Source organism: Amblyomma mixtum, chromosome 1, assembly GCF_055824585.1.
Source record: "Amblyomma mixtum isolate Tamu chromosome 1, ASM5582458v1, whole genome shotgun sequence".
In the NCBI taxonomy this organism is placed as follows: domain Eukaryota; kingdom Metazoa; phylum Arthropoda; class Arachnida; order Ixodida; family Ixodidae; genus Amblyomma; species Amblyomma mixtum.
This window is the reverse complement of record NC_143012.1, coordinates 64,748,660-64,772,140: the sequence shown is the minus strand read 5'-3', so window position 1 is coordinate 64,772,140 and position 23,481 is coordinate 64,748,660. Positions and strand designations below refer to the sequence as shown.

The following is a 23,481-nucleotide window of genomic DNA, read 5'->3' as shown; positions in this document are numbered from 1 at the left end:
CCTGATTGGGAACAAACTGCGCAGAGTGGAAGGTGGAAGCTGAATTAACGATTGGTCGCGAGAGGTTGCACAAGCCCCACCCATTGCAGCACCTGCCATCTCCGGGCAGTAGCACGTTGCTTAAAGGGCACCTGCAGCATGTTTTTGAGAATTTCGCGATATTCAAGGATTCAATTCTATATAGGCTGTAGGTAAAGCATGCCAAGTGTTTTTGCACTAGCATTTAAAATAGTGACGTAATCGACGATTGAATTTTGCGCTTCTCCTCAATGCACGGAAGGAGTGCACGAAAACTCAGCGTGACGTCAAGCAAGGTATGATTTCAAATTTCGCCAGCCACACCCTGCCCTGACTCGTTAGACGCTGCCAAACAACTCTCGCCAAACAACTCTCGGTAGGGTTGGGCTTCGGTGGAGTTGTTTTTTATGCGTAGCATATTGCAATCACTCAGTTCAGCCCTTGGGCGCGGCCGGGCAGCCACCAAACCACGTGACGTGACGTCACCAAACCACGTGAAAAAAAAGAGAAAAAAGAAAGAAAAGAGAAAAAGAAGAAAAAAAAAGGAAAAAAAAGGACGGCTGAGCATGGTGGCGGTTGCCACCGCCCCGTTTCAAAGGGGGCGCTCCTATCCATCCATCCATCCATACGTCACGGAGGAAAAGCTGCTGAGAAAATCGAGTGCCACCAAGCAATACCTCGCGCAAAAAGACCGCGCAATATGCAACGCATTCTTGGCTTAACCAAGCTAAGCCTGGGCATCTTTTTTCCCTTCACAGCAGGCGTTTATGCTTTGGAAATGTACCGATACCTTCGATGACGTCAACAGGCCCCCCCCCCCCCCCCCACACACACACACACTTGCCGTGGTGCGCTTGCGGAGAAGCTTCAAGCGCGTCCGGATTTTAATTGGAAATTACTTCACTATTTAAAGTGCCAGCCCAAAAAGACTTCGCATGCTTTACCTGCAAATTTGACACATTCGACCCTCTTAAGCTCATCGATTTCTAAAACCTATGCAGTTTCCCTCTAACCTCTGCACCACTGCGCCATGAGTGGCGTAAGTACTGTCAGGAATCTATGAATTTTAAGCGAAGAATAACCAATTTTGCATATGCGGGCACTAACTCAATAAAACTATCGCGTCATGCTCTTAAGGCGGAACTGAAGTGTCCCTTGCAATTTTTTTTGTGTTGTTGATCAGTGAGAATTAAGCGGTGTAATTACTTTTTACCTGAAGGATAACTGATCAAAAATAAAGAGCCAGACAAAGCCCCGCAGTACTGGTCAAAACAGTGTGCTATGTCCAATGTTTGTTTCGTCGGTGCGCGTGGTAGGGTCGGCGCGCTGCTCACTGCCTCAACATTCATCATCATCATCATCATCATCATCATAATCAGCCTGACTACACCCACTGCAGGGCAAAGGCCTCTCCCATGTCTCTCCAATTAACCCTGTCCTTTGCCACTTGCGGCCACTGTATATCCCCGCAAATTTCTTAATCTCCTCCGCCCACCTAAGTTTCTGCCGTCCCCTGCTACGTTTGCCTTCTCCTGGAATCCACTCCGTTACCCTTAAGGACCTGCGGTTGTATTGCCTTCGCATTACATGCCTTGCCCAAGCCCATTTCTTCCTCTTGATTTCGACTAGGATGTCATTAACCCGCGTTTGTTCCCTCACACACTCCGCCCTCTTCCGATCTCTTAACGTTACACCTATCATTTTTCTTTCCATAACTCGCTGCGTTGTCCTTAACTTAAGCTGAACCCTCTTTGTTAGCCTCCACGTTTCTGCCCCATATGTGAGTACCGGTAAGATACAGTTGTTGTAGACTTTTCTCTTGAGGGATATTGGGAAAGTGCCATTCATGATCTGGGAGAACCTGCCATATGCGCACGATGACCCATATGTAGACTCGTTATCGGGTCAGGAATGCATGATAAGACGGATATGCGGCAGAGAAAAAGCATGCTTTCAAACTACACTGAACGCGCATTCCGACAAGCTGTGAGCGGCATGTTATGACAATCCGACTGCCAGGACGAGCTGTCATGAAAATACTCGAGCGAGTGCACGTGTAATGAGCCAGGGTCGAAAAACAAGTTTCGGTCCTTTGTCTCAAAGATTCTTGTCCGGCCTATAAATTTGTGGGCAGGACTGCGGTACACAGCATAGGTTCTCTGACGATACGACGGCACAAGACCCACCATGAGACTTCTGCTCGCTTTACTGTCTCCGCTGCTCGCCACAGAAGACCCCACCTGGAATTTCTACCAGGTATTTTAGAGGCTCTTTGCACGCCACCTTCGTAACTACCCGAGTTTGTTAACATTGCTTTGAATGTGAGAGGACGCTTTAGCAATGCGTGAAAAAGGGAGGGATCTGTTGACTTATTTTCGTAGTGAGGGCCATAATCTGGATCAGAGCTGCTTTGCCAAATCTTGCTAATCACAGCTACGACTGCGTGTTTTACGTGACATCGAGCTCAGACATTCAGATGCAGTCATTAATGAAACGTTTTTAGACGTGTCTGATGAGAGGAGTGATGGGCCGCAAGGTCTAGGGCGTAAGCCCAGCGGATTGCATTTATAAATACCCGGAGTGGTAGTTTTTCTGTAGAGGAGTGGAAAACAAGCACTAAAATTTAGCCGTCTTATGTTTTTGAAAGTTTCTAGTTGACAGCCACATTGCAATCCTTTGAGTGCCCTCTCTCCGGTGCAAAATATGGTCTTAAGGCGAAAGCCTTTAATGTCTCATCGTTGTAAGCAGCAGTTGTCGACAGAAATGTCACGCTTTTCAGTTGGTCGAAATGGTCGTGACGTCACAGTGCGCCAATTTCAAACGGGGCCAATTGTACCTTGGATAGTAACCATGCAACCAATTGAAGGGATCATATAGCAATGCTCCAAGTAAGTGAGACTGAGCTTATTTAATTGCTTAATTACCCAATTAGCCTAATTAACTTTTCTAGTCAGGCCATGTACATAAATAAAACCGAGTAAGAAATTGGTCGAGCTCGGGAATCGAACGCCGGCCTTCGGCGTGAGAGACAAGCATGCTATCCACTCCGCCAAGCCAGCTTTTTTTTTTTTATTGCCTGGCTTTGGCTCATGACATTGCACAACAAAAATACACATAACGCTATATACATACGACACTGTCGTGGTCAGCCAGCACGAGACTGGCTTCGTCAGCTTAAAATTCCCGCAACATACACAACGGCTCTAGTCTTGAGAGCCACTCGGGTGGTGGTGGTGGTGAAAACATTTATTAAATCATAGGGAGAGGTGTTGGGGGTCGTGACCTGAAGGGTCACGCCCTTACAACCACTAGGTGGGATGCCTAGACAGGTACCCCATTGGCGTTTGCCGCAGCCCGGGCGCGCTGCGTTAAGGCCCTTTGGGCCTCGAGGGTGCAGCAACCGGACAGGGTCGCCTCCCAGTCCTCTCGGGTGGGGTTTGGGGTAGGGGGTAGGGATGGGTTCTGCTGACAGGCCCACATCATGTGGTAGGTGTCAGACACCTCCCCACAGTGTGAGCACCGCCCGTCGAATTGAGGATCGAAATGTTGCAGAGTTGCCGGGCACAACATCGTGTTGGTGAGCAGGCGCAGGAGTACCCGCTCGTTGACCTTCCCCAGTCCTTTGCACGGGGTGGGAAGAGTTTGGTGCGTGGATTTGTAATACTCGCATATTTCTTTAAAAGTATAAATCGGATTGAAGTCAGTGTCCTGGTCGGCGTCGGGTCCCGTGGGAAATGCCCGGAGAGAGAGCGCGCGGGCGGCGGCGTCGGCTGCCTCATTTCCCTGGACGCCTTGGTGACCTGGAGCCCAAACGAGAGATCGGTGCGCGGGATCCGAGTCTCGGCTACAATTTTGGTAAATGCGATAAGCTAGGGGAGTAACCCACCCTTGCGTGACGTTACGGCAAGCCCCTCGCGAGTCGGTGATTATGTATTTGGAGGAGGTGTGAGAGGCTGCCAAAGCGATGGCAACCTCTTCTGCGTGAATTGGTGACTGGGCCTTGAAAGTAAGGGCGTCTACTGTTTTACCCTCGTGGACAACCGCGGCCGTGTACCATCCCCTGGGGTCCGGGCCGGACGCGTCCACGTAGATTGCAAGAAACCAGTCCATGCTTTCCCGAAAATAAATTCGGGCCGGTCGTGCGTCTTTGTCACAATGGTAGCCTGCCATTCTGGAGCGCCATATACAGTGGAGGCCCAAGAGCATTATGAGATCAAAAGGTGCCCCGTCCTCATTATCAGTGCTTAAATAGCGAATTCCGTGCGCGTCAAGTGGTAGCTCTTTCTTTATGGTCCTTTGTAACACGTCCCAAAAATAAACCCCTTCCCAGCAAAGCAAAAAAAACATGGTCTATTGTTTCAGGCTGTTTACAAATTAAGCAGTTCGATCCCCACGCTAAAAAGAAATCCTTTCCCTCTAGAAACTTTTTAACTGGTAACGTCCCGGTGTGTAACTTCCGCCATGCCAGCTCGATGGTTCGGGATGAACAAAGGCGCGTCTAGTGAATACGGTGTCTTCGCTCACTGCCATCCTCCTGCCTTTCTTTCCGGCGAGGTATAGGTGTCCACCGAGGTATGAGAGACAGATACATTTCCTTTCCTCAAAAACCAATTTACCGATGAGCGAGGCGTAGAACCGAATGGGCGATGGCGTTCTATGGACTCCCTGGCAGCGTTGCAAGTCGCTCTCGCGTTCCACTCTTAGATGCGAAGCTTGACATCTTAACCACACATCAGTGACCACACTTTAGGTCAAAAAAGTGCACCCCCCCCCCCCTGAATTTTGACGGCTGTCCACCGAGATATGTGAGACAGTTACTGCGTAATTTCCTTTCCTCAAAATTCGTTGCGTTCAAACGACAACGCATCGCGCCGAACGGGTGGTGGTGTTCCGTGGACTCCCTGGCAGCGCTACAACACGCTGTCGCGTTCCACTCCTAAAGGCGAAGCTTGAACGTCATTAATTAGCAGTTAATTAGTATTCAGGCATTAATCAGTAATTAAACATTGATTAGTGATTTGTCATAACTTGGTAATTAGTACTCAATTACATGTGACGCCACCAGTGCCACAGAAGCAGTCAAAGTGGTGCAGAAAACGCTTTCGCCTCTATGCACTTTAGACAGTCAAAGTGCCCCCTGACTTTTTCCAGAATGCCGAGAAGTATCTAAAAAGAGCGAAAAGAGCAAAAACCAGGAAACCCAAACGTAAACTGGATTGCGAACAAGCTATGACATCCTGACAAACCAACCTATGATGTCGCGGATAGCGCCAATAAAGCTCTCGTATGCAATTTTACTGGCTAAACTGGCGGCTGTAACCCACAGCTTTGCTCATTACTTGTCTGAAATGACGAATACCGCCGGCCGTGCATCCAGTGACGTCACACACGCAACGTTGCCCGTAAAAATCGCCGTAACTGAGGCCACGAAATGGGAAATTTCAAAATTAATTTAGGCTGGAACAAAACCCCGCCCCGCTGCAAAATTTGGCACAAATGACCAAAATACTGCGGAAAACGTACCGTCAACGTTTCAGTGAACTTTGATGTTTGATGAGGTAGAAATAATAGGGGAGTTCCCCTTTAAGTGTCGCCCAATTTATTAAGGCGGAAGCCTTTAATGTCTCATCGTTGTAAGCAGCAGTTGTCGACAGAAAATGTCACGCTTTTCAATTGGTGGAAGCGGTCGTGACGTCACAGTGCGCGAATTTCAAACGGGGCCAATTGTACTTTGGCTAGTAACCATGCAACCAATTGAAGGGATCGTATAGTGATGCTCCAATTAAGTGGGACTGAGCTCAGTTAATTGCTTAATTACCCAATTAGCCTAATTAGATTTACTAGTCAGGTCATATAAATAAATAAAACCGACTAAGAAATTGGTCGAGTTCAGGAATCGAACCCCGGTCTTCGGCGTGAGAGACGAGCATGCTATCTACTCCGCCATGCCAGCTCGATGGTTTGGAATGAACAAAGGCGCGTCTAGTGAATACGGTGTCTTCACTCACTCTCATCCTCCTCCATTCCCTTCCCGCGAGGTTTAGGTGTCCACCGACAAATGAGAGACAGATACATTTCCTTTCCTCAAAAACCAATTTACTGATGAGCGAGGCGTAGAACCGAATGGGCGATGGCGTTCTTGGACTCCTTGGCAGCGTTGCAAGACGCTGTCGCGTTCCACTCTTAGGGGCATCAGTGACCACACTTTAGGTCAAAAAAGTGCCCCCCTGAATTTTGTGAGACAGTTACTGCGTAATTTCCTTTCCTCAAATACAATTTTCATTTTCTTCATTACGGCTCCTCTTTACCTATCTTCTTTCACTCCCACTTCCTCCCTTCCTCTACGGTGCGGTTCAGGTGTCCACCGAGATGACAGAGAATTACTGCGCCATTTCCTTTCCTCAAAAAGCGTTGCGTTCAAAGGGCAAGGCATCGCGCTGAACGGGTGGTGTTCCGTGGACTCCCTGGCAGCGCTACAACGCGCTGTCGCGTTCCACTCCTAAAGGCGAAGCTTAAGCGTCATTAATTAGCAGTTAATTAGTATTCAGGCATTAATCAGTAATTAACCATTAATTAGTGATTTGTGATCACTTAGTAATTAGTACTCAATTATATGTAACGCCACCGGTGCCACAGAAACAGCGAAGGTGGTGCGGAAAACGCTTCCGCCTCTACCCACTTTAGACAGTCAAAGTGCCCCCTGAATTTTTTTGAAGCTATTCTGTGACGAGCATTCGCCATTTTGCCTATTCACGTGAACGCAATGTTTCGGTTCTGCACCCCCCCCCCCCCCCCCCCCCCCCCCCCCCCTTTGCGTACGCCACTAACTGGATGTCATGTGTGTCCTCCGAGATTAAAGAGAGGGCGAACGGGACCTGCGAAATGCAATTGTTTCTGAGAGGTGGCGCTGCGTTATAGTCCGAACAGCTGGCCAGCTCCAATTTTGCAGATGAGCCAGCGTGACGGTTGTTTGGGAAAAGAGCTCGACCGCTTACTGACAGGCCTCAAGGACACATTTAGGCTCTCACTATCCCTCTGGGAATTACGACACGTGTTGCTAATGCAAAGCGACTTAGTTCGGAGACCGTCGGTTAAATCTCCTGTCGCTTGGAGTGAAATGAAGACACGTTTCTACCTGAATTCCCGCATGAATTTCTACACGCATTTTATGCATGTCAAACCAATTTCAGAAACGCATATCTGCATTTGTAAGGCAGAAATACAGTTCTGGTGTAAACCTCGATATTTTTGGAGTCTCCAAGAAAAAAAATCAACAGATTTTCAGTGAGAGCTGTAGCATTGTGTGGGTAACGCCGGTGGTTGGTATCAATTTGACTCAAGCGGCATGAGAGGCGACCATTAAAGGAATACTGGAGACCACTTGAAATTGGAGGTTTTATAAGCTAGAAAAAGTTCTAAAAATGAGATAGAGGTGTCGTCACTGCCGGCCGTTTTCCCAAGCAGACTTCGCTGTGTCAAGACAATTTTTTTTCGCGCGGATTTCTGACGCTAGTCTATTGCACAATTCACTGCTAATGGCAATCATAGAGTACTATTCAGTCTTGACGTCAGAAGTCTAACCAGAGCGGCCCCCAAAAATTTAAATGAATGTTTTAACTGGCAATGTCTCGCTATGCAGATTATAGAAAAATGTCTTACTGTACGGAAAGAGGGGCATTTTACGTACTCTTTTAACGCGAAAGCCTTTAATACCTCAGCATTGTCGACAGAAGGCTGTCAGCAGAAGCTTGTCAGCAGAGGTGTCACGCTTTTGACGGGTGTCCGCTGAGATGTGAGACAGTTACTGCGCAGTTTCCTTTCCTCAGATATAATTTTAAGGCGAAAGCCTTTAATGTCTCATCGTTGTAAGCAGCAGTTGTCGACAGAGAATGTCACGCTTTTCAGTTGGTCAAAACGGTCGTGACGTCACAGTGCGGCAATTTCAAACGGGGCCAATTGTACTTTGGCTAGTAACCATGCAACCAATTGAAGGGGCCATATAGTGATGCTCCAAGGGGAACTGAGCTTAGTTAATTGCTTAATTAACCAATTAGCCTAATTAACTTCTCTAGTCAGGCCATATAAATAAATAAAACCTGGTAAGAAATTGGTCGAGCTCGGGAATCGAACCCCGGTCTTCGGAGTGCGAGACGAGCATGCTATCCACTCCACCATGCCAGCTCGATGGTTTGGAACGAATAAAGGCACGTCTAGTGAATACGGTGTCTTCGCTCATTGCCATTCTCCTCCCTTCCCTTCCGGCGAGGTTTAGGTGTCCACCGAGATATGAGAGAGAAATACATTTCCTTTCCTCAAAAACAAATTTACCGACGAGCGAGGCGTAGAACCGAATGGGCGATGGCGTTCTATGGACTCCCTGGCAGCGTTGCAAGACGCTCTCGCGTTCCACTCTTAGAGGCGAAGCTTGACATCTTAACCACAGATCAGTGACCACACTTTAGGTCAAAAAAGTGCACCCCCCCCCCCCTGAATTTTGACGGGTGTCCACCGAGATATGTGAGACAGTTACTGCGTAATTTTCTTTCCTCAAATACAATTTTCATTTTCTTCATTACGGGCCATCTTCATTCTTTCACTCCCACTTCCTCCGTTCCTCTACGGTGCGGTTCAGGTGTCCACCGAGATGACAGAGATTTACTGCGCCATTTCCTTTCCTCAAAAACCGTTGCGTTGAAACGGCAAGGCATCGCGCCGAACGGGTGGTGGCGTTCCGTGGACTCCCTGGCAGCGCTACAACACGCTGTCGCGTTCCACTCCTAAAGGCGAAGCTTAAGGTTGAGCTTAATTAGCAGTTAATTAGTATTCAGGCATTAATCAGTAATTAACCATTAATTAGTGATTTGTCATCACTTAGTAATTAGTACTCAATTACATGTGACGCCACCAGTGCCACAGAAGCACTGAAAGTAGTGCGGAAAACGCTTTCGCCTCTACGCACTTTAGACAGTCAAAGTGCCCCCTGAATTTTTCATTTTCTTCATTACGGCCCCTCTTTCTTTTTCTTCTTTCGCTCCCACTTCCTACCTTCCCCTGCAAAGGGATGACGGATGTCCGCCGAGATATGTGAGACAGTTACTGCGTGATTTCCCTTCCTCAAATACAATTTTCATTAATTATGTGTGACGTCATCCAGTGGTGAGCGCTTGCTGCTGCCCACGCCAATTCGAGAATCATCATTACGGACTCCCGAAAAGCATGTGATCATTACTTGGCAGGGGAGATCTCCCCCTTAGCTGCTTGTATTCTAAGACGGACTGCCACTGATCCAACACCCAAAAGAATCATTTGGGCTCCAGGCCACCAGGGCTTACGAGGTAATGAGGCCGCTGACGTGGCTGCCCGAGCGCTTACTCACCGGGCTCCTCATCCCAGCTCTTCTGGCTCGGAGACTAACCAGCCGCTGCTGCGATTCAGGGATGTCGCTATAATGCGTTATAATTTCCCTGAATCGCAGCAGCGGCTGGTTAGTCTCCGAGCCAGAAGAGCTGGGATGAGGAGCCCGGTGAATAAGCGCTCGGGCAGCCGCGTCAGCGGCCTCATTACCTCGTAAGCTTCAGGGAAATTATAACGCATTATAGCGACATCCTCTGCCGCCGCGGTGGCTCAGCGGTTATGGTGCTTGCTCGGCTGCTGACCCAAAAGACGCGGGTTCGATCCCGGCCGCGGCGGCTAGAATTTCTTTGGAGAAGAAATTCTAGAGGCCCGTGTACTGTGCGATGTCAGTGCACGTTAAAGAACCCCAGGTGATCGAAATTTCCGGATACCTCCACTACGGCGTCTCTCATAGCCTTAGTCGCTTTGGGACGTTAAACCCCATAAACCAAACCAAACCATTATAGCGACATCCACCGTCTTTTCCCGGCCCCTGCAAAGGGGCTGAGTAAGACGGAGGAGCGAACTTTCAGGCGCCTGCAGACAGGTACTCTACTCTGTCCTGCAATCTTAAAGCACTACGATCCAAACACGGATGGGCGATGCCCGCACTGTGGGGAGACCTGTGATATCTTCCACATGGTGTGGGCATGTACTCAAAATCCCCACCTCCCCCCTTCCCCTACCCCTTCCAGAGAGGCATGGGAGACTGCCCTTCTCAACTGCTCCTCGCTTGAGTCCCAAAGGGCTCTGGTGAAACGGGCGAGAGACGGGGCATTGTCATGCGGTGTCCCGGACTAGGGACGCCGACCATGTAGCGGGGCCACTCTGTGGCTCCCAAACTCTATTTCAACAATTAAAAGTTTTCACCACCATCACCCTGAATTTTTTTTTAGTGTGTCATGTCCTGGTAAACCGAGGGAGGTGGTGGATCGAACGCGGCTTTGGCCGGTTATCTGTTTTTTTGGCCAGGGTCCGCTTCGGCGGACGCGGTTGTTGCGACGCGCGTCTTTCCTTTTTATTTCTTTCTTTCCTCTTATCTTTGACTTCTCCTCTATCTGCACGTGGCAGCAGTGGTGCCTCGGCTTGAGCCAGTCGGCAGGCCCGTGCACTTTCCTTTTCATCCTTCTATAGCCGCCGCGGTGGCTCAGTGGTTGTGGTGTTCGGCTGCTGACCCAAAAGAAGCGGGTTCGATCCCGGCTGCGGCGGCTGGAATTTCTTTGGAGGAGAAATTCTAAAGGCTCGTGTACTGTGCGATGTCAGTGCACGTTAAAGAACCCCAGGTGGTCGAAATTTCCGGAGCGCTCCACTACGGCGTCTCTCATAGCCTTAGTCGCTTTGGGACGTTAAACCCCATAAACCAAACCAAACCTTTTCATCCTTCTCTCATTCACAACAACAACAACAACAACAACAAACCAAAATACATTGAACGGAACATGAGTGGAGGGATGAGCATAGAGACTGAATCCTTCTACGACCATTTCCTCGACAATGAAAACAGGAACTCAAGCAGAAACTCAAGCAGGAACCTGCCTCCTAGGTTGCTCTCTGTGTATCACCTGCGAGAGTCATGCTGCTGATTTTCCGCTCACAACGCCGACAACGTCGACGCCGGATAGCTGGGTAAACGGGGCCTATAACGCTACCGCGTTAGGATATCAACGCAGTCTGTATCACGTCCGGCCTCGGCTTTCAAGCCACTCATTCGTCCTGCACGGTTTCAAAAGCTGCCGTTTCTACCGTTCTGGTGCGCAGGACTCGCGGTCGAGGCCCATCCTGATGTATGAGTGCTACCGCACTGGTGCCTCTATTCAAGAGGCGCGGACAGTGAACTTCACCAGCTTGTTCGACTGTACTACTACTCCCGACGATGCCTGCGCTATCACCACGTGGACGGCTCAAGACGACCAGCCCGACAGCTACACACAGTGGGTGATCTTGGCAGTGCATGTTGCCTTGGGCCACTAAAAACTCAGATGGATCTAGCTACACGTATAGTGCTGTAACGATGGTGCTGTAAATGATAGGTGTAACGTGAAGAGACCGGAAGCGGGCAAGGTGGGTGAGGGAACAAACGCGGGTTAATGGCATCCTAGTCGAAATCAAGAGGAAGAAGTGGGCTGGGGCAGGGCATGTAAAGCGAAGGCACGATAACAGCTGCTTCTTAAAGGTAACGAAGTGGATTCCAAGAGAAGGCAAAAGTAGCGGGCGGCGCCAGAAAGTTAGGTGGGCGGATGAGATTAAGAAGTTTGCGGGGATACGGTGGCCACAAATGGCAAAGGACAGGGTTAATTGGAGAGACATGGGAGAAACTTTTGCCCAGCAGTGGGCGTGGTCACGTTGATGATGATGATAGGGCTGGGCAATCTGGCCCAAAGCAGAAACGTCACCAAGTGGGCAACTGCATAGTGAAGCGAGCAGGTGACTAGATTATATATAGAAGGCTCCTTTTTTCACCAAGACGGGGAAAATAGACATATATAGTTGATAGTCACAGATACTGGTATGCATTCTTAGAAACCACGACAACATTCTTCTCCACCTAGTGAAATTAATTGGTCGCTCTCATCCTGAAGTACCATAAACTCCATTTAGTTATTTCTATTTATTAAATCAAACCTATTTTTCAAAGCGTCTCGGATCTCGGAAGTGGACCCGTGCACTAGGTGCTGGATAGCAGTATTCTCTACAAGAACACGCCCATTTGCCTCCCTGTCTTGCGTATACTGACGGCAAATATTGTCTATGGTGTCGAATTTAGGCCTGTAGCATTTCGTTCTCAGGAAGGTTAAACACGTCCGTTGCAACTGCCCAAACATGCTTCACTTTCCATATTGCGATTAGACATTTTTCTCTTTTCGATGGCTTATTTCCCATCGTAATGCCTGCCTCAAGGTTACCTCAAAGTTCTATCTTGCCCTTGCCATCTATATTGTTTATTCGAAGTTGTGTAGAACGGTAACTGTTGGGATCACCTATAGTTGAGGTCTGCACGGGTTCGGACCGGCCCAAAAGCCCGTACCCGTTTCGGCGGGCCTGGCCGGGCCTGGCCTTGAAGTTGTGGGCTCGGTCCGGACTCCAGCCCACACACAAAGGGTGTCTCCCTGGCTTTGGATTCAGTTTTGTAAAATCAAGTGCACTGATGGCGTTTTAGCAGCGACACGGAGGACACAGAGGGACACAAAAACGAAGTCATTGCGTAAGGAGGCATTCGAATGAGTGAGCGTACTAACAGCGGAGACTGCAGTGTACATTCGAGTGTTAAAAGGCGTGAAATTGAGATAAGTGACTTCTTAACGGTAGGTGACAAGGCGGTAGGTGACTATGGCATAGGTTCTAGGAACAGTAGGGGAGCGTTATTAGTAGGGGTGTGCGAATATTGGAAAGTTTCGAATATAATTCGAATATTATATTTTTAGTGTTCGTATTTGATTCGAAATCCAAGTATTCGTGTTGCTTCGAATATTCGACACGACGCGAATATTCGTATCTATCCGAATATTTGATTGCGAGCACAGGCGTTCATTTCGGTCCGCAAGTCCTATCGACAGAGACATAACAACATGGCGGCGCTCAGAGCAATGCGTAACGTAGGGCCATGCAGTAACTGGCTGCACTGGTGAGCTTCTTTGTGGCTATACCTGCGAAGCTGGTATAGTCAGAGCTGTGGACGAAATACCTCGCAATACGAGCCAGTTCAGTGCCAATTGAGAGGGCATTTTCTGTGGCTGGAGAAGTCGTTTCAGCTAGAAGGGAACTACTACTGCCTGACCATGTGGAGCAGTCGGTTTTCCTTCACGACAACTTTTTGTGTTCATCCCAACAACGCGCTTTTGACCTTATGGCAAGCTATCTTTGATTAATTCTGTGTACTAGCCATCTTATCTGATATTTCCATTCTTCTAAGAACAATGTTCGAGACCGTGATACTTTTTGTGCAGCCACAGACACCTTTTGTGCTCATTTCATCACTGATAGTTGAACTGTGATATTCTTGGGTGCTCAAATAAATGTTTTGTAGTGGTTAAATGCGTCTGTCCTTGATTATTCGATATTCGATTCGATATTCGGAATCAAGTATTCGTATTCGAATCGTATTCGAAAAATTTGATATTCGCACACCCCTAGTTATTAGTAGAGTTCGCAGATAGAAATAATTTACGGATTATGAATACCTTCTTCCGCAAACGAGCAAACAAGAAGAGGACGTGGAAGAGCCCCAATGGTGAGACTAAAAATGAAATAGACTTCATACTGTGTACACACCCTGGCATCGTAGAGGATGTGGAGGTCCTCGGTAAGGTCCGTTGTAGCGACCGCAGAATGGTAAGGTCTCGTACTAGCTTAGATTTGAAGAGGGAACGGAGGAAACTGGTGAAGCGAAAGGCTATTAACGAGTTAGCATTAAGAGGGAAGGTAGAGGAATTCAGAATGTCGCTGCAAAACAGATTTTCCGCTTTAACTGATGAAGACGACCTTAGTGTTGAAAAAATGAATGATAATCTCACAGCTATCGTTACAGAGTGCGCCGCAGAAGTAGGTGGTAGAATGGTTCGACAGGATACCAGCAAGCTATCTCAGGAGACTAAAGATCTGATTAAGAAATGCCAAAGCATGAGGACGTATAACTCCACAGACAGGATAGAACTAGCAGAGCTATCGAAGTTAATAAATAAGCGCAAGGTAGCCGACATAAGAAAGTTGAACAAGGAGAAAATCGAGCATGCTCTAAGGAACGGAGGTAGCCTAAAATCGGTGAGGAGAAAACTGGGCATAGGCAAAAGCCAGATGTATGCGCTAAAAGACAAACAGGGCAATGTCATCAGCAATATGGATACGATAGTTGAATTAGCCGAATAGTTCTACACAAATCTATGCAGTAGCGAATGTAATCATCAAGTTACTGAGGGAGGCAGTCGAGCACAGCAATGGGGCATCCCGCCAGTAACGAAGGAGGAAGTAAAGAAAGCTTTAGGAGCAATGCAAAGAGGGAAAGCAGCTGCTGAGGATCAGGTAACAGCAGGTTGAAGGACGGAGGAGAGATTGTGCTACAATAACTAGCCACCCTCTATACGCAATGCCTTGTGACCTCGAGAGTACCAGAAGTTTGGAAGAACGGTAACATTATCTTAATTCATAAGAAAGGAGACGTCAAGGACTTGAAGAATTACAGACCAATCAGCTTATTGTCCGTTGCCTACAAGGTATTTACTAAGGTAATCGCTAATACAGTCAGGACAACCTTGGACTTTAGTCAACCAGATCAGGCAGGCTTTCGTAAAGAATACTCGACAATAGATCAAATTCACACTATCAATCAGGTGATAGAGAAATGCGCAGAATATAACCAACCCCTATATATAGCCTTCATTGATTACGAGAAAGCATTTGACTCAGTGGAAACCTCAGCTGTCATGCAGGCATTGCGGAATCAGGGCGTAGAAGAGTGTTATGTGAAAATATTGGAAGATATTTATAACGATTGCAGAGCTACTATAGTTCTCCATAAAGTCAGCCATAAAATTTCAATACGGAAAGGTGTCAGGCAGGGAGACATGATCTCGCCAATGCTCTTCACTGCCTGCTTACAGGAGGTATTCCAGGGACTGGAATGGGAACAGTTGGGGATAAGAGCTAATGGAGAATACCTGAGTAATTTGCGATTCGCTGATGACATTGCCTTGCTAAGCCACTGAGGACAAGAACTGCAAAGCATGATCAATCAGTTAGACAGGCAGAACAGAACCGTGGGGCTAAGAATTAAGATGCAGAAAACCAAAGTAATGTTCAACAGCCTAGCAAGGGAACAGCAGTTCGCAATTGGTAGCGAGGTGCTGGAAGTAGTTAGAGAATATGTCTACATAGGGCAGGTAGTGACCGCAGATCCGGATCATGAGAGGGAAATAACTAGAAGAATAAGAATGGGGTGGAGCGCATATGGCAGCTTCTCTCAGATCATGAATGTTAGCTTACCAACATCCCTGAAGAGAAAAGTATACAACAGCTGTATCCTACCGGTACTCACCTATGGGGCAGAAACGTGGAGGCTAACAAAGAGGGTTCAGCTTAAGTTAAGAACAACGAAGCGAGCTATGGAAAGAAAAATGATAGGTGTAATGTTAAGAGATCGGGAGAGGGCAGAGTGGGTGAGGGAACAAGCGCGGGTTAATGACATCTTATTTGAAATCAAGACGAAGAAATGGGCTTGGGCAGGGCATGTAATGCGAAAGCAAGATAACTGCTGGTCCTTAAGGGTAACAGAGTGGATTCCAAGAGAAAGCAAACGTAGCAGGGGACGGCAGAAAGTCGGGTGGGCGGATGAGATTAAGAAGTTTGCGGGGATACAGTGGCGGCAACTGACAAATGACAGGGTTAATTGGAGAGACATGGGAGAGGCCTTTGTCCTGCAGTGGGTGTAGTCAGGCTGATGATGATGATGATGATGACTTCTTAGCGAGTGCAACATCTTAGCCAGGCCACTTGCGGTTTTTCACGCGAAACCGAGTGATACACATTTTCTTACCTCCAGTTGTTATTTTCTTCTTTTGATTCCAGAGCCCAGCTCACATACTCATACGACGATGCAAGTGACTCTTTGCTGCTAGCGGGGCAAGGTAAGACTCAAACATTTCCTGTAATAATTTACAAAATAGGCACTTGATTAAATTGAAGAAAACTTTTCCACCGTTAGCGCATATCTAGTAAGGCCCAAACTCTGAAACCTTCTTGATCTCAGTAAGGAGTATTCGTTGTGCTCAGACCGCCTTATGTCACAGTGAAAGCTTGCTTATACTGAAAAGTCCTCAGTGAAGACTTTTTTGGAGCTTCCTCAGTGTAAGGCAGCTGGAAGTTGCCTTGATGAATCATTTTATCACTCCTGGCCCTTGGACGTGTGCTTCAGCTCACTCCTCGCTTGCGCTTGCGCACTGTCGCTGGTTGCTAACAGGCGGCGTGACGCGTGCGCGGCATGAACGCAGACGGAAGACAACAGCAGCGTGGGCGAATGCTAGAGTGCCATTGTTGCTAGGCAACATCCCATTTTACGCTCGTTTGCTTAGATTTCTCACGTTTAGCAAACAAAACTGGCGGAAAGTGTGCACGCGTCTGTTCAGTAGCGCTTGTATGAAGGATTACCTATCTTTTATTGAATGAAGACGTTCGCGTAAAACTTATGACGGGTTCCCTCGAACCGAAACGTACAGCCGCCGTCAAAAGGAAATGCAAATGGACTCTGTCAAAAAAGAAATGATTTCTTTCAATCCAAAGCGCAGTGGTGGTGATTGATTGGTGCATAGTGTAATTCGCTCAATCACAATTAGGCTGCATATATCTATTCGAGGTTGCACGACATGAGGGCTATTAGACTAAATTCTTTCGCTAATATTTCCTTCCAGTTACTGTTAACAGCACCTTAAGTCATCAGTTCCGTACGTGAGGGCGGGTACGGGTAGCTTTCAGAGTATGCTTGCTTCCTCCATAGGTAATTCGCTGTAAGGGGGCCTCACGTAAGGTTAGGAAGCTCTAAAATGAAAGTAATGTTCCAGTGGAGCGTCGATAGAGGCCAACAATGTCCTAACTCTGCTCCAATCACACGTGTAATACCAGTGAATACTTTTGACGAAACGGACACTTGGTAGAATCGCTTCAGTTTCTTCTCACGCCAGATGGGACGCTGCTGAAACGTGCGGGTTTATGACACTTCATTTCAGGCTTCAACGAGCTCATGGACGTGGTGATGGAACCGTATAACGGATTGGCCTACTACCTGGTGCTGAGTAAGTGGCACACATCTGAAGTTTTTAAATTTTGAACAAGTTCATCAGCGTAACAGCGGCAGACATGGCTGAGGAACCTTCGCTTGTGCTAATTTCATGTTGCAACATTTATATCAATACCCGTGACGATAGGCATGCCTCGAGCAATTCAATCATGGCTGACGCAACGCAATCCCCTTGGCGTCGCGCCGGCGAGCGGTGGTGGAGGGGGCAGCCACACACACAAGGCCAGTCGCTCTCCGGGGTTTCCTTCTCTTCTGTTTTACGACGCGCGCTGGCGAGAGGCGTTCGCGCGGCGCTGTTTTAGAGCGCAGCTCTTAGGCGCCCGTTTCTGCTTTTCGCGGCGTCGCCGCCGCCGCCGTTGCCGTTGCCGTCACCGTTGTCAGTTGTAACCAGCAGTGGACACCCTTTAAGCTGCGAAAGCAGTGGAGTTGGAGCTTGGAAAGGAGAAAGGAAAAGGCACGGTGCAAGAATATACTGAGGTGTTGACACTGCGCCCGCCGGAGCGTCCAGATTATGTTCGGCCGCGGCGGGGCGGGCCTTGCAGTTCGGCTGCAAGCCGACAGATGGCGCCGATGTCAGCGGGCCCAGCTGAACGGTGCTGGCGCCTTGAGGTTCCGCTGCCCAAGCTCGAATTTCGCTTCGGTGCCGTGAATTGATTTCAAAGCGCTGAGGAAATTCGTTGCTTGAAATTCAAATGAGTAGTGTGCTAATCTTAAAACTTCGTTTGTATGAAATTATCTTGTGTAAAGAAGTTAATGATATGGACTCGGTCGAGCAGCACTCGAAGCCCATTTACGTTTCGCTTCCTCGCTCAATTCATGCTTCATTCGACCTAATCATAGATCTAAGCATAATAAATGTAAGTGGGGGTCCTCGTGCCCTTTTCCGCTCACAATGGCGGAAAATTATTGCACCGGAATTTTTTTTGCTTCACGCTCATCGTTTCTTATTCACTCTATATGAAGACCATTCAAACATTGTTTCGCTGACTGGGCTAATTTTCAAGACGCAGCGCACTAGTATAGCGCAGCTATTTACGGCTCAAGTTGTGAAGAGGCTGCGTATTAGGTAAAAACTGTCTGGCGCGGGTAATGTATCAGAAGGGACGAAAGGGCGAGTCGGATCATGGACCATAACCCAACATGAAAGCTTGAGAAAACGGCATTTTTATTCCGATGCAAATTATCATAGAACGGGCATAATTTTCAATACGCTCCTTTTCACTGTAGACTAAATGGCTCATTAAGGACTCAAGTGTGCATCAAGTGTGCAGGGGTCAGCGTTCAGTTAAGTACGCTTTCGAAACTCACAATGAGGTGAAAAATATAAGGTAATCAGCATCTGTCATGTACACCCACAATTAAAAAACAGAACGAAATATTTCACAACTTTATTACACACCATATGCCCAGTGCAAACAAAAACTTCAGCAACTGGGTGAAATGTTCAAGATATGCACAGTGTCACTGCGCGGTAACAGCAGTTTTCCACCTAACGTAAACAGCAAAAGTCGCAAAAACTGTGGCATGTATGAACATATTAATGAAAATTGCGGTTAAGAGGAACAAAGCTTAGCCAGTTTCTTTTTTTCTTGAGCCTCCTTTCTCATGTTAATGTTAACATGCCTGCAGTGCTGCCTCATCCGCATGCTAACATAGCAGTGAAGCAACTAAGCCACTGCTTCTTCCTTGTGCTCATTACATGGAAAAGTAATGGTGTAGGTGTCAAGAACACCATCAATTGTGTCCCAGTAGACAGTCTGGGTGTCTGCATATGCTGCAAACAAACGTTCAGCTTGTTTCAGTAAGTTATAAAGATGCATATTTGGATGTGTAAGGCCTCCTCTGTCCTTTGCACTTGTCAGTGCTGCTTCAGCAGTACTGCTCTTTTCTGAACTGAACGCTGATTTACATGTAGGACAGTTGGTGAATTTTTCCATTTTTCTGCTCATGAATCCTGCTAAATAAAAGATAATGCAGTCTTCAACTTCAGCTTCTGCTCCTCCTTTTGTTTGGCTTATGATGTCATCACATTCCCAGTCGTCTACGCAGATGAGGCTCTCCAGTTTCTGCTTCACATCATCTACAATGTCAGCTGATGATGCTTTGACATTGTTTTGGCTTATCAGAGCCCTGAAATCTGACACATCTAGGAGAGGCTTTTCCCCTTCAACTACTCTGCAGTTGCCAAATTTAGGAGGCTTTAGAAGGGTGTAAATAGACAATGTCTGATACAGCTGCAAGAAAGTAGGCATTGAGGGGTGGTAATTTTGTCTTCCAGCCAGTCTTACCTTTCCAAAGAAGCGTTCAATTGGATCTTGGTTCATCTTGCTTGTTAAAACATATTTAAAATTCAAATCCTGCAAGAGAACATTACAAAGGTCTCTTGTGGATTTCAATGTGACCCGAACGCCCTCAGATGTGCTCTTAGTGAGAAACATGTCTTTTGTTATCAAGCCGCGCTCAAGTTCCTTCTCCCAGCTGTCAAGCCATTGAATGCCATGGCTGATAACCCCAAGGTCTGAATTCTGCCTTGTAATGCCTTCAGCCGGAAAACGTCGGTTTAGTGCATCGAAAAGGTCATTCAAAAATAAAGTAAATTCCTCAGTTGCTTCACTGTCGCTAAGACGGCGCACACCTTGTTCTCTGTAGAATTTAATGCCCGATGCCATAGAGCGGCTGAACACTTGCGTTGCCAATTTTACACGCATTTTTTCACATGTAGTTGGATATATGTGACTGTGCGTTATCTTTGGACACACCCGTAGGCCTCCAGCTTTGTCCTGGTCCTCCTTATAAACTGCACTATAATCTTCCCACCTAATCCATTTGCCTTCCCTCTTCAGGTACCTCTGCTGCTTGAGGCGATTCATAATACATTTAAATAAGTGTGGCACATCCGAAAAGGCGAACACCTTTCTTGTAGGGTCACTTGGGTGGGCAAAGGAGTTGCAGCAGTCTTGAAGGCTCCCGCTTATACCTAATGTGCTCCACATACCTCTATTCGTCGATGCCCCATCACAAACAAAGCCATGAATTTTGGCACCAGCTTCTTCCATCAGCACAAGTGCTTGAAGTAGCAACTGCGCAAGAACGGTTGCCTTTTGTTGCACCCTTGGCAGCGAAGACTCCAATTGGTTGGGCATAGCTGTCACCAAAAGGGCAAAACATAAAAACCAGAGCATGGTCAGCAAGCTCGCTTGAGTCTGCTGTCTCTGAAGTAAGTCCTACATATGTCATTGTACTTGAATTGACACGTTTACACTTGCGGACTTGCATTTCGTCAAACAGTATCATACCGTGCTGTTGAAAACTGTCCTTCTTCGCCAACTTCTTCTTTAGAGCATCAAAGAACTTGCTGTCAAAGCCAGACTTGAAGCGGATCGTCGCCATGTAACGACGTATTGTTCTGATTGATGGCAATGCTACAATTTCATTTTCCATCAGAAATTTGTATCCTGAAGGTGACCGAATATGTAGGAGCAGACAGAGCAGTATCCAGCTGTCAGAATACCTTCGGCCCTTCTTTGAATAAAGCTTTCCGGCTGCCACACACTCTTTGAAAACGAGCTGCTGAGCCTCGGGAAGGTTTGCCTCCTTAAGGAGACGCTCAATAGTGTCTTCATTTAGATGTTTTAGCTTTTCTTGGCACTTAGCAAGTTCTGCTTCAACTTTCTTTTTCCCGTTGAGAAGCCGTACCTTTGGATTTGTAACAGGCAATTCTCGCTTTGCGTATCGTCTCAACTCTGGACTTTTTTGATGGACTTGCTATGAGCCGAACATGCCTTAATTTTCTTTTTTTTTCTTTTGCCTGGCATGATGGATACGGAGCACATCTTTCAGTCGTTCACAAGCCTTGCAGATTGTTCCTTCAGTAAGCAGCGTACATTTGTTGTGCCGCCACATTCCACAGATATCTACATATGCACACTCTGGATGGATGTTATTAAACTTTTCTTTAGAGGGGCCACCGGTGCACACATGCATGTCATGGAAACAACGAAGAGCACTTTCTACTGTACTTATAGAATTCAGACTTCTGTCACTGCTCACACTCTCGACAGTTACAGAGCGGCCATGAACAAATGTCCTCACTGAAATAGAGCCGTCAGTGGAAGGTGTTACCTGTACTGTTTTGCGGAGATAAGCATGGTGGCAACAGTCCAGATTGTACGGCAAAGCCGCTTCAGAAAAAAACACAGCATGCAGTCCAAAGTTCTCGACTACTTGCACTGCCCATGCTTTGCTGGGGAGCTGAATACTTGATGCATGTTTGGAAAGCAGTGAAAATGACAGCGGCTCTTCCCTGCCCAGGGTGGACGAAGGTGTGGCGTTGTGCTGTTTTTTGTCTTTGCTATGTTCTGAGTTTCCTCTGGGTTCAACAGGAATCCTGTTCATGCTGCTGAGTTGACAGGAATTGGCTGCTGTGCCGTCGCCTTCCGGGCTGCAAATCTAGACGACAAAAGTGCGCAGAAAGATTAAAGTTAATGATGGTATAACAAGCAAAGCTCGAATATCGAGATACGCAAGCAACTTGCAGCCACAATCTGTGCTAAATAGCCCTGAAAACTGCAGTGTAAAAAAAATTCAGCTGCAACACTGACCATGCAGGTTGCTGGAACAGCTCATTTCACAATGATGCAGGTAATGCATAAACTGAGATATGAAAGGATGGCAAGAAAAAATAACGCTGAGTGTAGTTTTCTGTCGGCCGAAAAGCACGAAGTCATTGCAGTAGCCAAAGCTAGTTTACCTGGCATTCTTCTGTGTCCTGAGCTGAGCAAAGCGTAATGTGATGCAGTTCAATCGGGTTCCCTTCTTTCAGGTATTCTTCTGAATTCATAGAACTGTAAGAATGAGACGAACTAGCAGCGACGGTGCCGTCTGCAGCGCAGTCCTGAATCGTGCTGTCAATCTGCATGAAACAAAATTGTGTATAGAAAGTTTGCAACTATTTAAAAAAAGCAACCGAGTCCGCATAAAACAAGTAGCTTACCTGTATTCCATTTGGTTGAGCATCACGAGGCGGTGATTTGTTGAGGCACCATCAAGTGCCAGACATGGCATCAGAGTGGCAGAGTCAGAGTCAAGATGCTGCCGCTTAACCGCTGGCTCCAAGGCTGTTTCCGGATCTACAGGCATCACAGCAGGCAAGGAAGCTTGGAGAGGCCGCATCGCACCGCTGTCGTCGACTTTCGGCCGACGTCGCTTGGATGCTTGCGCAGGAGGTTTCCTCTTCCGAGGTGGCTTTCTAGGTCTCTCTAGCCGCGTGAGATACTTGGGACAGTTCGGAAATAATGTAGGAACTGCATCCCTGGAAAGCACGGGCCTCTTTTCCGCGTCAAGCAGCACTCTTCCATCGAGCTCCGCGTAATATGCCCGGGATATCGCGTTCTCTGCAAAATGCTTGGCGCAGACATGGTCAGTGTGCATTAACGTCCGGTCTGCCCTAGGAATCGCATGGCGCCACTTCTCCAAACGAACATTGTCGGACGGTGCTTTGAATAACGGCACACTCTCCGCACAAGTCCGGTAGCCCGAATTGCAGTTCGGGACGAAGCACTTTTTTCCCATTGCGCAGCACAGCAGCTGTGCCGACGATAGCCAAACACAAGGCCGTGATGAAGAATAAAATAATGCGTTTAAAACAGCACAGAAGTGCAGCCACACACTCCGAAATGTGGCAAAAACACGTGCACAGTGCCGCGCCACGCCGGACCGAGCCGCCAAGCGTGGGCCCGCTTTTCGCAGCGCCCTCTAGGTTAGCGACCGGTCGCCATGGCAACACCTCCTCCTTCCCCCGAACATATTGTGGCCGCGAGCGGCCGGCGCTCTCGCGCGCGGCGGGAGGAGAGTGTCAACACCTCAGTATAGTATATTCTTACACCGTGGTACAGTGACCTAGAATATTGGGTAGTGTGCTCACAGGCCCGCTCGGGGTGACCCCGCCGGTGTCGACAGGGCGCGGTGGCGCGTGGTGGCGCTGCACGCGCCTTCACGGGTGAAAACGAGTGGCGCATTCCGCCGGCGTCGCAGTAGCCGTGGTAGCCGCGCCTACAAATTGAATTATTATCGCAACATTCGCATGGGTGTCATTGAAATGGCTAGGCGGATCTTGAATAGAACTTAATTTCTGGCATGTGCACATGCTTATTTATTGCTCAAAGATCCTCAAGGGACATTGCATGAGGGGTTGCATGAGAAATTTTTATCAGTATACGTTTGGCACGCAGGGATGATCACGTATTGTCACTCGTGCCTGCAATGTTTCCGTGTAGTTATAATGCACT

At 47.7% G+C, this 23,481-nt stretch overlaps 1 protein-coding gene across 3 annotated transcripts in view; it reads left to right on the top strand.

The window, feature by feature from the left end:
• Window positions 1-2,066: 2,066 nt before the first annotated feature.
• The window catches only part of LOC149366523 (uncharacterized), a 63,457-nt gene continuing 42,042 nt past the window's right edge, over window positions 2,067-23,481 (top strand). The window contains exons 1-4 of one of the 3 annotated variants that reach the window (XM_089551251.1): window positions 2,067-2,274; window positions 11,170-11,342; window positions 15,970-16,028; window positions 17,124-17,189. In XM_089551251.1, the coding sequence (XP_089407377.1) occupies window positions 2,206-2,274; window positions 11,170-11,342; window positions 15,970-16,028; window positions 17,124-17,189 (367 nt within the window). In that variant the 5' untranslated portion in view covers window positions 2,067-2,205. Of the gene's footprint in view, window positions 2,275-10,812; window positions 11,343-15,969; window positions 16,029-17,123; window positions 17,190-23,481 lie in introns of those variants that run through there. The other 2 variants (XM_089551243.1, XM_089551228.1) reach the window with 2 other exon arrangements.